The 12,302-nt window shown below is 56.7% G+C and overlaps 1 protein-coding gene across 1 annotated transcript in view; it reads right to left on the bottom strand.

Moving 5' to 3' along the window:
- Positions 1-12,014, bottom strand: part of TYK2 (tyrosine kinase 2) — a 22,328-nt gene extending 10,314 nt beyond the window's left edge. Inside the window, exons 1-10 of the mRNA XM_077767930.1 lie at positions 11,938-12,014; positions 10,978-11,154; positions 10,505-10,717; positions 5,655-5,778; positions 5,367-5,514; positions 4,853-5,016; positions 2,856-3,222; positions 2,216-2,415; positions 2,014-2,172; positions 24-182 (exon numbers count right to left, since the gene is read on the bottom strand). Coding sequence (XP_077624056.1) covers positions 24-182; positions 2,014-2,172; positions 2,216-2,415; positions 2,856-3,222; positions 4,853-5,016; positions 5,367-5,514; positions 5,655-5,778; positions 10,505-10,697 — 1,514 coding nt within the window. The 5' untranslated portion in view covers positions 10,698-10,717; positions 10,978-11,154; positions 11,938-12,014. The remainder of the gene's footprint in view (positions 1-23; positions 183-2,013; positions 2,173-2,215; positions 2,416-2,855; positions 3,223-4,852; positions 5,017-5,366; positions 5,515-5,654; positions 5,779-10,504; positions 10,718-10,977; positions 11,155-11,937) is intronic.
- Positions 12,015-12,302: the final 288 nt, after the last annotated feature.

The raw sequence follows: 12,302 nt of genomic DNA, 5'->3' as shown, positions 1-12,302 counted from the left end.
GTGGGGGCGGGGAGGGGGGGTCCAGGCAGGGAGCGCGCCCAGCCCCGGCCCAGGACCCCCGCCCCAGGCCCACCTGGTCGCGCTGAGCCACCGTGAGGATGAGGCGGTCGAGGTGCCCGGTGCTCCAGTGGATGAGGTAGAGGCCATCCTCGGCCCGCAGCTTGGCCAACACGAAGGGCTCCCTGCAGAGGACAGGGGACCCCGAGGTATGGCTGGGCCATGCCCGGCAACAAGGACACACGGATGTCCCCCCCTCCCGGGGGAGCGCTCCCAGCTGGGACAAATGTCTGACTCAGGCACGTACGTGCAGACACGCATGCCGATTAAACATGGTCATGCACACGAACACTCACGGGATGAAAGAGGCACCAGGACGGGCATACAGTCGTGTGTGACAATGGCCGGACAGTGTCACCAACATGGTAACACACACATACACAGTAAACTGCTATCAGATACTGGATGGGCACACGCCCGGCCAGCCACCTTGACACGCAGCAGACAGTCTGTCACACATTCATAGGACAACAATCACAGGCACAGCCAGTTACCCACTATGACGTGGTGGCATAGGGGCACCCACATCCCAGACCCAGAGGTGACAACCGTCATGAGCAGAGACAGGCACTACATGGTATACAGCCACACAGGCCCAGACACCCGCGCATGCAGGGCTCACATGCTACTATAGACTGAACATGTCTCCCGAGAATTCCTGGGTGAAATCTAACCCCCAAGGGGATGGTGTGAGGAGGTGGGGGCTTCGGGGTGATTAGGTCACGAGGGTGGAAAGCCCACCAACAAGATCAGTGTCCTTATAAAGGACCTCAGAAGGCTTCCGGCCCCTTCTCCCACGTGAGGACCGAGCCAAAAGGGTGTCTACAACCCAGGAGGTGGGGCTCTTAACCCAACACTGGACCCGCCTGCGCCTTGAACTATGAGAAGTAAATGTGCATTGTCTGTACGTCACCCAGCCAATGCTACTGTCATAGCCGCCCAAACAGACCAGGACACACGCTGACGTGGCCCCCAGAGCCCAAGACAGGTGGCTGCACACACCGGCCATGACATGGCACAGCCACAGCCCTCAAGAGGTGGAATGGCCACGTCACCCTCCTCCAGGGCAGAGACCAGGCTCCAAGCTGTCAGACCTCTTAGACACCTCGATGGCCTGTCCCAGCGCCGGAGATAGGACAGGACCAGCTGGGCACAGGTATAATGACCAGAGGAACGAAGAGTCACACACCCCGACCCACGAGCATGCGGGAGGGCCACACGAGCATCTGAGGACCACTTAAGTACTGACACTTGATGTCCGTGGCCCCATACGTCCAAACAGACCCGCAGACAGTGGCCTACAATCACCAGGACAACACGTACCTGCGAGGAGTAAACACTCAGGCACACACGTGAACGGCGCTCGTCCAGCCTACGGCTCCACAAAAATCACCATCCCGTCACGCGCGGAAACAGGCAATGACAATTTATACGCATAAAACACAGCCGCACACCAAGAGCTGTCACATATGCGTGGTGACGGTCCCAAACCCAGGTACTGTCATGGTGCATGCCCACACTGCAGGTGCCCTCTCTTCCCGACCCCAGGCGTGCACGCGTGCATTCAGGCACACACACATGCCTGCACTCCACACATGCACCCGCATAGGTGAAGCCATACACACCCACCCAAGCACACACGTGCATGGTGCACAAACACGTGTGCACACACGTACACCAGAAACACAGATGCATGTGCACGTGTGTGTGGTTACAGACGCCCACACCCACTGCTGCACTCACGTGTAGGCACGTGCTAGGACAGGAAGGCTTGCTTGCACGTGTATATTCACACGGGGGGGAGCACACATACACACAAATGCAAACGCATGCAAAGACCTCAACACACACAAACACATGCACACACCTCACTGCAGCCGCACCGTCCCTGGAACTCACGGCCCCGCTGGTGGCCACCACGTCACCATGCCACCCAGCCACCTTCCCCGCACTCACAGCAGGGGCCCGTGGATGCCATCCCGGATGCTCATCACCAGCCGCGGAGGCGCCACCTCATGGCACAGGTAGTGGCTTGAGTCGGCCGTTAGGCGGAAGTAGCCGTCCACCAGCGACACCAAGGACCGGGCCGCAGCCCGGGAAGGCAGGGTGAGNGGAGGCGCCCCCCGCCCCCGCCAGGCCCCGGGCCCCGGGCCCCACCAGGCACTTGTCCTGACAGTGGATGCTGACTAGGTGCTCTTTCAGCACCACGTGGGTGATGTCCTGGAAGTCACAGAAGTAGGCCCAGGGCGCTTCCTGAGGCCTGCCCACCGGGGGGCTGCCCCCCTCCTGGGCCTTGGTTTTCTTCCCTGATGGGCCAGTGCAGGGGTTCCTGCTGCTACCGTCGTCGCTGCGGGGACCCTGGAAACGCAGCAGGGCCACACCTGCTCAGTGCCCCGCACATTTCTCCCGGGGAGAGGCTCCTCGCTCCCGCCCCCCCGGCCCGCCCCAAGTCCCCATGTCACAGATGGGATGGAGACCCTCCCCGGAGAGATACACCCACCAGAAGCCAGAACCTCAGGGAGGTAGAGAGGGGGAGCCGAGCCCTCTCACCCGCAGGTACCAGACGAGGGTCCCTCAAAGGTACAGGGCCCAGAAAGTAGGTCCCCAGGGGGTAGACAGAGACAGAGCTGCTCCCCCCAAAAAACAACCCCCAGGCACAGACAGATACCCTCCAGAGCCACATGGGGGAAGGGCTCACAGCAGCCACCTTCAGAGGCCAAGGCTAAGCAGGAAGTCCAGCCCCAGCCTGCCCTGCCTCCCCCTCCCCCACGCCCCGATGGAAGAGGTACTCTGCTCACCTCTGCCTGTACTGGCCGCCACCGGATGCCGCCAGTGCCTGTCACCAGCACCTCATGCGTGGGGGGTCCGGTGGCCAAGTCAGACCCTGGCTCCAGGGGGGACTGGCCACTGTCCCGGACATAGCAGGGCCCCCCCGCGGCCTGGGCCTGCTCCTCCAGGTGGCACACAGGCACGCGCTCCGTGCCGAAGCGGGGTGCCAGCTGCTCGAGTGTGGCCAGATACTTGACCATGATGACCTGCTGGGAGACGTGGCCCGGCTGGAAGGCCCGCACAAACCTGCGGAACAGTCTCCGCAGGCGCAGCCGTGTTAACGCGTTGTGCCGCCGGATCTGCAGCCGGAAGGAGCGCGGGATGCAGTCCTTGAAGCTGGGGGGGAGGGGGCGGGGACAACCAGGAGGGGCCGGTCAGGAGCCCAGGCTGCGGGCCCTGCTGCGGGACACCGGGCGAGCAGCCTAACCTCTCTGAACCTCAGCTGCCTCGGCTGGAAACCAGGCAGGCCATCGTGCAAGTAGAAAGACAACACAGGTGACAGGGCCGGCACAGGAGGGCCGGAGGGGCCGGAGGGGCCGGAATTCGGGAGCAGACACCGGGGCTAACGCCCCAGCTCTTGGACAACCTCCTAAAGGGTTCGGCCTTCTCATATATGAGCTGGGGTCAAACAGGGCCCACTCCCCGGCCTGAGGCAAGTAGGGCTGCTGACACCTGATGCGACCTATGTATGTGAACGTCAGGTGTGTCTGTCAAAGTCACGGTCAGTTTTTATCACCGCTATCAGCATCATCGAGGAAAGGCACAGCCCTGGGAGGCCCCTCTGCTCCTCACAAACCCCTCCCTCCTCCCCCCACCGCCTGCCTGGCATCCGACCACCAGTACCGCTCACTCGCTCACTCAGGTAACGATGTCTGAGCCCCAGTCTCTGTGTCCCAAGCCCTCTCTGCCACCCCTAGACCAGAGGGATCCGAAAGCTTGAGGTGGTAGCTGCCTCTTGCCCCCACTTGCAAGCTTCCCAGGGCTCCGTGGAGCCCTCGGGAGAAGGGTCCCCTGACTACAGCCTGGTGGGCTCCTGCTCTCGGGCCCCTGTATTCCAAGTACAGATCAAGAAAAAAGCCTCTGCTGCCTACTGCCTCTGGGCCTTTGCATACGCTTTTCCCTCTGCTTAGAATGCCTGGCCAACACAGTCCACAGCTGGATAAAGCTGACTCAACGTTCAGGTCTTAGCAGAAATGTCAGCTCCCCCGGGAAGGACATTCTCTGACATCCAGGCTAGAGGGGGTACCTCCTCTGGGCTTCCAAGCACCCTGGACTTCACTGTCCCAGCCCGGGTCTTCCAGAGTGGTAACACGACAGGGACAGAAAGATATGTGCTTTAAGAAGAACTGCTGGTCGTGAAAGATCCATTTCTCCCATCGCCTCCTCCAGGCAGTGTACCCGGATTACCCAGGCCCTCACAGGAATGGAGGTGCAGACAGCTCGCTCCCAGCTCCCCATGCTCTTTCTCATGTCCTTCCTTCCCTTGAACTCCAAGGAATTCTCCAACCACACATCCTACAACACCTCCAGGTCTCAGAGTCTTGGCACTGGCTGCTCTCTGTTGAGGGTCCCTCCTCCTAGATACCCACCCCGCTGCCTCCTTCCCTTTCTTCAAACCATGGAATGTGAATGCTATGTTCTCAGTGAGGGCTTCCCGGAGAGCCCAGCCTGAAATCGCACGCCCCTCATTCTCTGACACTCTCCTTCCTCCCTCCCTGCTTACTGTTTCCCCTGTGCGTTTATCATCACCTGAAACACGGGACCTTTTGCTTTTGTTATTTTGTTTAGGGCCTGGCTGCTTGACCAGGCGTGAGCTCCGAGGGGACAGGGATTTCTGCCCGACTTGGTCACTGCTGCAGCCTCGGCCCCCAGCACTGGATAGGTACTGGATAAGTGTTTGCCGAATGGCAGTATGCAAGGTCTACCATGGCTCCCAGATACCTGTCCCCGCCCCATTCGCAGACACCTGATCTTCCTGGCCACCTTCTCCAGGGGGATGCCATGGCAAAGGGCGAGGTGGCAAAGGTGCAGGAAGGCCATGCCCAGGCTCTCGTTCTTAAAATGGTGGATCTCTTCCTCGCTGGTCAGCTCCCACAGGGGTGCCACGTCATTCACAAACTCATGCTTGCCCTGGGGGTGGGGGGGAGGTCAAACAGAAAGGGGGGCATGAAAACCTGCTCACTCCCTGGCTTCTGTCCGCTCGGGGGATGGGAGGGAATCCCCCTTTTCTGGAAAGGCCAAATATGCAGCACGCATGCCTCCTCTGCCCACCCTCGGCCCGTGACAGACATGGCTAATTGATCCCAGCACTCCTTCCCACACAATACATCTCAGAACCCTTTGGTTCAGGCAGCTGAAGGGTTCCAGATGGCATGAGCTGAAACCGATTAGCTTTAGTGAACTGGGGAGGGAAGTGGGGCTCCTCAGCTACCCCCAAGTCCCTCCCAAACAGTCGCACGTCCCCACAGCCCGGCGCACACCTGCTCAAAGAGGTACTCAAAGGAGGCTGGGTCCAGGAGTTGCACCCCCTGCTCTGCCCGTTCGGAGGAAGGCTTGGCCCCGGGGGGCCCGCAGCGGTACACGGCCGGCTCCTGTGGGTTCATGCTGTGCCAGTTCCGGAAATAAAACCTGCAGGAGGGGAACGGGGGCGGTGTTGGGGAGCAGCTGGGGCCTCAGCACGGGCTCAGACCGGCTCTGGGAAGATCGGGTGTGGGGGAACGAGGGAGCAGAACCGAAGGGGGCAAGACTCCCAAGGGGCCTTGACCCACCTCATGCGGAAGTACAGTGTCAGGTTCATGTCTCTGGAGACCTCCAAGATGTGGTTTGGGGGCAGCCACACCTGGGCCTGGGCATCAAAGAGGGCGAAGAGATTGAGGCAGGAGGGAGTGATGCCTGGGACAGGGGAGAAACGAGGTCAGGAGCCCGCATCTGCCGCCCTCTGCCTGGTGGGCCCCCTCCTGGGCCCTCCCCTCCCCGGGCCTCCCCCTGCACGTCGAGGGCAACGCAACATGTTGACCGTGCTGTGGCTTCACGGACTATATTCCCCCCTCCTGGTTTCTGAACAACAGGATTTTGCCGGAAGGGATACGCAGGTTCCCAGGCCTGGAAATAAACTGTCCCGCCCTCTTCCCTGTCTCGGGGTGTCGAAAACCCTTGAGCTGAAGCCGCAAGATGGAAGCAAACCATCTGACCTGCATTAGATGTTAGGTAAACCTTCACTGGCCTTGACCCAGGAGAATTTGGGAGGCCTATTCCTGGAGCAAGAACCTATCCTAGACTGGCCAACCCAGCTCTCCAAGCTGCTGGCACTCTGCCTAGTCGCGCTCGGAACTGCAGCCCCGAGGGACAGCCACCCGCCTGCTGGATGCCAGAGCCCTCTTAGACGAGCCTTGTTCCAAAGAGATCTCATCTCAGGTCCCCAGACCTGCCTCTTGTCTGCCCCGCTCTTTAAACTAGGACTTGGTCCTTGTCCTTGACTCCAACCCGCCAGCAACCCACATCGGATGGGTCACCAGGCCTGCTCTTTCCGCATCCTCCCCCTCTCTGGGGTCCTTCAGATCCAAAACCCAGCCCTACCCAGCCTCCAACCCTGCAATTATTCCCTACACCGGCCGCCCCAGGCATCCTGTTCTACACACCACTTACGAATTTCACCTAAGACAGTCCACCCAGAATCATTTATCATCACCAAAGTACGGACACAAGATAAAGATCCAGGGGCGCCTGGGGGGCTCAGTTGGTTAAGCGTCCGACTTCAGCTCAGGTCATGATCTCAGGGTTCGTGAGTTCGAGCCCCGTGTCGGGCTCTGCGCTGACAGCTCGGAGCCTGGAGTCTGCTTAGGACTCCATGTCTCCCTCTCTCTCTCTCTCTCTGCTCCCCCTCTGCTTGCTCTCTCTTTCTCAAAAATAAAATAAAACATTAAAAATTTAAAAAATTTTTAATTAAAAACAAAAAAGATAAAGACCTAAAACTCGTCTACTACCATTGAAGGCCCTGCCTACATCCACTTCCTTTCTCCTCCCATAAAGAGGTAACCATCCTCCTGAAATAGAGTTCATCGTTTCCGTATCCTCTATGACCTACTCTCAGGTGTTATAAGCTCTAAATCTGGTTTCACACTATCAGTGTCCTTCTACAATTTGCTTTCTTTTAAATTTTTTAATGTTTATTGATTTTTTGAGAGAGAGAGAGACAGCAAGCGAGCAGCCAGGGAAGGGCTGAGAAAGGGGGAGAGAGAATCCCATGAAGGCTCTGCGCTGTCAGTGCAGGGCTTGAACCCACAAACTGTGAGATCCTGACCTGAGCCGACACCAAGAGTTGGAGGCTTAACCAACTGAACCAACCAGGTGCCCCTACAATTTTCTTTTCCTTTTTTTAAAAAATGTTTTTAAATTTGTGTTTATTTATTTTTTTTTTAGTTTTTGGGGGGCACCTGGGAGGTTCAGTTGGTTGAGCACTGAACTTCAACTCAGGTCATGATCTCAGGGTTCAAGAGTTCAAGCCCCGCGTCGGGCTCTGTGCTGACAGCTCAGAGCCTGGAGCCTGCTTCAGATTCTGTGTCTCCCTCTCTCTCTGACCCTCCCCTGTTCTCGCTCTGTCTCTTTCTCTCTCTCAAAAGTAAATAAACATTAATAAATAAATAAATAAGAAGTTTTCAACGTTTATTCACTTTTTCAGAAGGAAAGGGACAGAGCAGCGGCAGGGGAAGGGGAGAGAGAGACAGAGACACAGAATCCGAAGCAGACTTCAGGCTCCAAGCTGTCAGCACAGAGCCTGAGGGGCTTGAACCCACGAACCATGAGATCATGACCTGAGTCAACTCTGGATGCTTAACCAAGTGAGCAACCCAGGAGCCCCTCGTTTCTTTGTTTAATGTTTATTTCTGAGAGAGAGGGGTAGGGGAGAGAGGCACAGAGAGAGGGGGACAGAGGATCCAAAGTGGGCTCTACGCTGACAGCAGCAAACCCAACACGGGTTTGAACTCATAACAGTGGGATCATGACCTGAACCAAAGTCAGATGCTTCATCGACTAAGCCCCCAGGTGCCCCTGATTTTTCATGTTACAGAAGGTTTTAAAACCTCACACGTGAGGGGCACCCAGCTGGCTCAGTCAGTAGAGCATGAGACTCTTGATCTCAGGGTCATGACTTGGAGCCCCAAGTTGGATGCAGAGATTAAAACATAAAAGTTAAAATTAAAAAACGGGGCTCTGGGTGGCTCAGTTTGTTAAGCATCCAACTTTGGCTCAGGTCAGATCTCAAGGTCATGGGTTCGAGCCCCACATCAAGCTCTGTGCTGACAGCTCAGAGCCTGGAGCCTGTTTCGGATTCTGTGTCTCCTTCTCTTGCTGCCCCTCCCCTGCTCACATTCTGTCTGTCTGTCTCTCTCTCTCTCAAACATAAATAAACATCAAAAAAATTTTAAATGGGGCGCCTGGGTGGCTCAGTCGGTTAAGCATCCGACTTCAGCTCAGGTCATGATCTCACGGTTCATGGGTTCGAGCCTCACATCAGGTTCTGTGCTGACAGCTCAGAGCCTGGAGCCTGTCTTCAGATTCTGAATCCCCCTCTCTCTCTGACCCTCCCCTGCTCATGCTGTCTCTCTCTCTCTCTCAGAAGTAAATAAAACATTAAAATTTTTTTAATAAAATAAAATAAATCAACTTCCCACATGACATGTGTAACTTTGGTTGAATTCCTTTTTCCCCGACAGTGGAACATTTCGGCATTCAACCTGACTGCAAGGTACGCATTCCCCTACAGAGGGACCCTGACGGCCTCCCGCAGACGGAGGACGCCCCATCTGGAGACATCTTCCTAAAGAACCAATCTGTTTCACTTTCTGGCTTGAACCTTCCATGGTTCCCCATTGCCCCATGAGAAAGCCCAACCCCCTTGGCACAGAATAACCATGACCCGGACCCTGACAAATCAGGCTCCGCTTTCAACTCCCACTTCCCTTTCCAAATTCTTGGAACTCACAACCTAGTCACTCATAAGGTCTTTTGCTTCCTCAAAAGATCAGGCTGTTGGGCCCTTTACAAACGCTGTTCCTTCCGCTGGGCATGTGTCACATCACCCAGCACACCTGTCTGAACTCTTGAAGAATCAGCCACCAACAGGAAAGTGCAACGTGTGGTGGGAATCCACCATTAGGTCCCCATCAGACTGTGGGTAAGGCGGTTTGAGAGAACTTCCTAGAAATTCTTTCCATGTAAGCAAAGTCCCATCGGAGAGACCTTCTCCTCTGGAAGAAAGAATTACACTTTTGGGGGCGCCTGGGTGACTCAGTTAAGCGTCTGACTCTTAATTCAGTTCAGGTCATGATCCCAGAGTTGTGGGATCAAGCCCCACACTGGGCTCCATGCTCAGCATGGAGCCTGCTTAGGATTCTCTCTCTCTCTCTCTCTCTCTCTCTCTCTCTCGGGCCCTCTTCCCTGCTCATGCGTGCGCTCTCTCTCTCAAAATAAATAAAACTTTTTTTAAATTACATTTTTGGGGGGTGCCTGGGTAGCTCAGTCGTTTAAGCGTCCGACTTCGGCTCAGGTCATGATCTCACGGTTCGTGGGTTCAAGCCCCGCGTTGGGCTCTGTACTGACAGCTCAGAGCCTGGAGCCTGCTTCAGATTCTGTGTCTCCCTCTCTCTCTGACCCTCCCCTGCTCATGCTCTGTCTCTCTCTCTCAGAAATAAATAAGACATTAAAAAAAAGGGTTTTTTAATTACATTTTTGGTCCCTCTACTGTAGGCTCTCAGCCATTCCATAGTTGCTTACTGCTCTCAGGAGAAGAGTGTAAACTCTGAACCCTTCCCTTGGCATTTAAGGCACTGTAAGATCTGGCCCTGGCTGACCTCTCCCCGATGTCCCCTAGCTGGAGGTCACTGCCACACTGGTCTCCCCCCTCCCAACCTCCCCCACCGGGCTACTCCCCACACAGCAGCCAGGGAGCACCCATGATGCCTGACTCCACCTATGTCCCTCCTTTGTTCACCGTCCTCCACAGCTCCCACCTCACTTGGAATAAAGTCCCAAGTCCTCCCTGAGGCCCACAAAGCCCTGCCCAACCTGCCCCCTCACCCCCCCACCCTGCTCTCGCTTAGTCCTGCCCCCTCCTCCACTCACTCTGCTACAGCCACATTGGCCTCCTTGCTGTCTCTGGCAAATTCCTACCTCAGGGCCTTTGCACATGATATCCTCTGCCGTGTACCATCTCCCCCCAGATAGCTCTGTGGCTCCCTTCCTTATCTCCTTTTTTTTAAAGTTATCTCTACACCCAACCTGGGGCTTGAACTCACAATCCTGAGGTCAAGAGTCACACGCTCTACCAACTGAGCCGGCCAGGAGCCCTCTCCCGAATTTTTAACTTTTCTCCATCATCTATCTGTGCGGTCCTACGCAGTTTTCTTCTTTATTGTGTTCCTTGCTGCTGTTCCTTTTGGAATATCAGCTCTACAAAGGCAGTGATTTGGGGCTGGCACACTACAGGTGCTCAGTTGATGTCTGCTGAGTGAATGGGCAGAAGGATGGACGGATGGACGGACAGGCCGACAGATGGATGGACCCACCCGCGGCTGTCAGCACCTCCACTCCCGCCACACGGCCAGCGCCCCAGACTCACCGACTCTGCGTGCGATGTGGATGCAGACCTCCTCTGCGGTCAGTGTGGCCTCGCTGAAGGTGACCCAGGGGTCCCCGCCGTCAGGGCCAGCCCAGTGCAGAAGGACCTTCAGGCCTTCGCAGGTGGCCATGGGCTGAGCATCCCCATCAGGCCTGCCGTTCCTGGTGGTGACACCCCAACGGCACAGAGGCATGCTCTTGACGGCTGGCTCGGCTGGGAAGAGACAGGCCATCAGCCCCCAGACCTTGGCCTGACGTCCCCCCAACCTTCCACCCATCCAGGCTGAGGCCTGAGGGGAAGATTCTGGAACCCCCTCTCAATGAACTTAAGCACCCAATTCCCCTCCCTGAGCCTATTTCTACATATGTTTGGCGGAGTTAGGGAACACGCCCCCACCTATGAGATCTGTCGTGAACAACAGTGAACCCCTTTATCGGCCCGTTCACCAATATAAAAACCTGTTTTGAACCCACCTTCCCCAAAGCACCAGGCAGGCAAGTGTGGTCAAACAGGCCAGGGGCAAATCTTGGATCCCTCGGTGTCAACTCAGACAAGTCACTTAGCCACACTGCGCCTCAGTTTCCCCAGCGGAAAATGGAGATGCTGGGAGCATTGCCATGAAAAGACGGTTGTAACATCACAGCACAGCCCTTAATGCCGACATGAAAAAATAACAAATATGACAAAAATGAGAATTAAGTCATTACTATTGGTTCCATCGTGCGGACCATCTTTCTCTTGCAGGCCAGGATTCCTGCCCCCCACATCTCCCCCACTGAGTGACCCAAGGTCCTGCTGGCTCCCCTGAGCCTAGGAGGGCTTGTGTTTCGTTTTCTGCCCTCAATTCAGCTGTGGACTTTTCTAGAGCCCGGCCCAGGCCCCCAAGTCCTCCAGTTTTAAGATAAACAGGAATCGGGGGAAGAGAATGTCGTCAGAGCACAAGGTCACATTCCTCGGGAATCAGCCCCTCTCTGAGCCTGTCTCCTCATCTGGAAAATGGGCATGTAACAGCCTCTCCTTCAAAGGGCTGTTGGGAGGATTCAGTGAGACGCGGCAGGGAGAGCGCTCGGCACAGGGCCTGGCAGGCGGTAGGTACTTAATAAATGTTCGCGATTATTATGTGTTAGCATTTGAGAAAGTATTGCGGGGGAAAGAGTTTAGAGGTCCATTTCCTCATTCCTCATTCCCACCGGGCTCAGAGCCAGCTCTGCAGATGGGGTAGGAGTGAGGTCTGCACTCAGGACGTCCGCACCCCTCACCCCCCCCCCAAACACCCAAATCTCGAAACTTTGCTGGCAGCGGCAGGAACCGCGACGTGCACCCACCAGGCATNCAAGCGCAGCCCCTCCCCCCCCATCCCCCCCCTCAGCCTCCAGCCTCGCCTCCCGCCTGCCGCTTCCCTCTAGAAGACCTCCCGGCGACGCCAGGCTCACCCTTCCCCGGACTCTGGCTCGAACCCGGGACCCCGCCCCGCAGCCAAGAGCAGCCACCGCCAAATCGCCGCCGAGACGCCGCCTCCTATTGGCCACCTGAAATGGGCATACTCATTGGTCGCCGCTGTGACCCGTCGCAGGTAACCATTGGTCCTTTCGTTGCAATAGCGGCGTTCCTATTGGTCCTCAGCTTCACTTTTTCTCTCCTCAACCGCGATTGGCTGGGGCGTCACCTGGATGCGCCTCAGCGTCAGCGACTGGCTGTTGGGGGAAGTGGGCGGAGATGCGGAAGCGGTGGCTCGCTGGGGTGGCTGGAGAGCGTTCCCTGCCAGCGACGCCAAATCAATTTTGCACGTGGGCAGTAG

The sequence above is a fragment of the Crocuta crocuta genome, unplaced genomic scaffold (assembly GCF_008692635.1).
Source record: "Crocuta crocuta isolate KB4526 unplaced genomic scaffold, BGI_CrCroc_1.0 scaffold115, whole genome shotgun sequence".
Classification (NCBI taxonomy): domain Eukaryota; kingdom Metazoa; phylum Chordata; class Mammalia; order Carnivora; family Hyaenidae; genus Crocuta; species Crocuta crocuta.
This window is presented reverse-complemented; position numbering and strand designations above follow the sequence as displayed.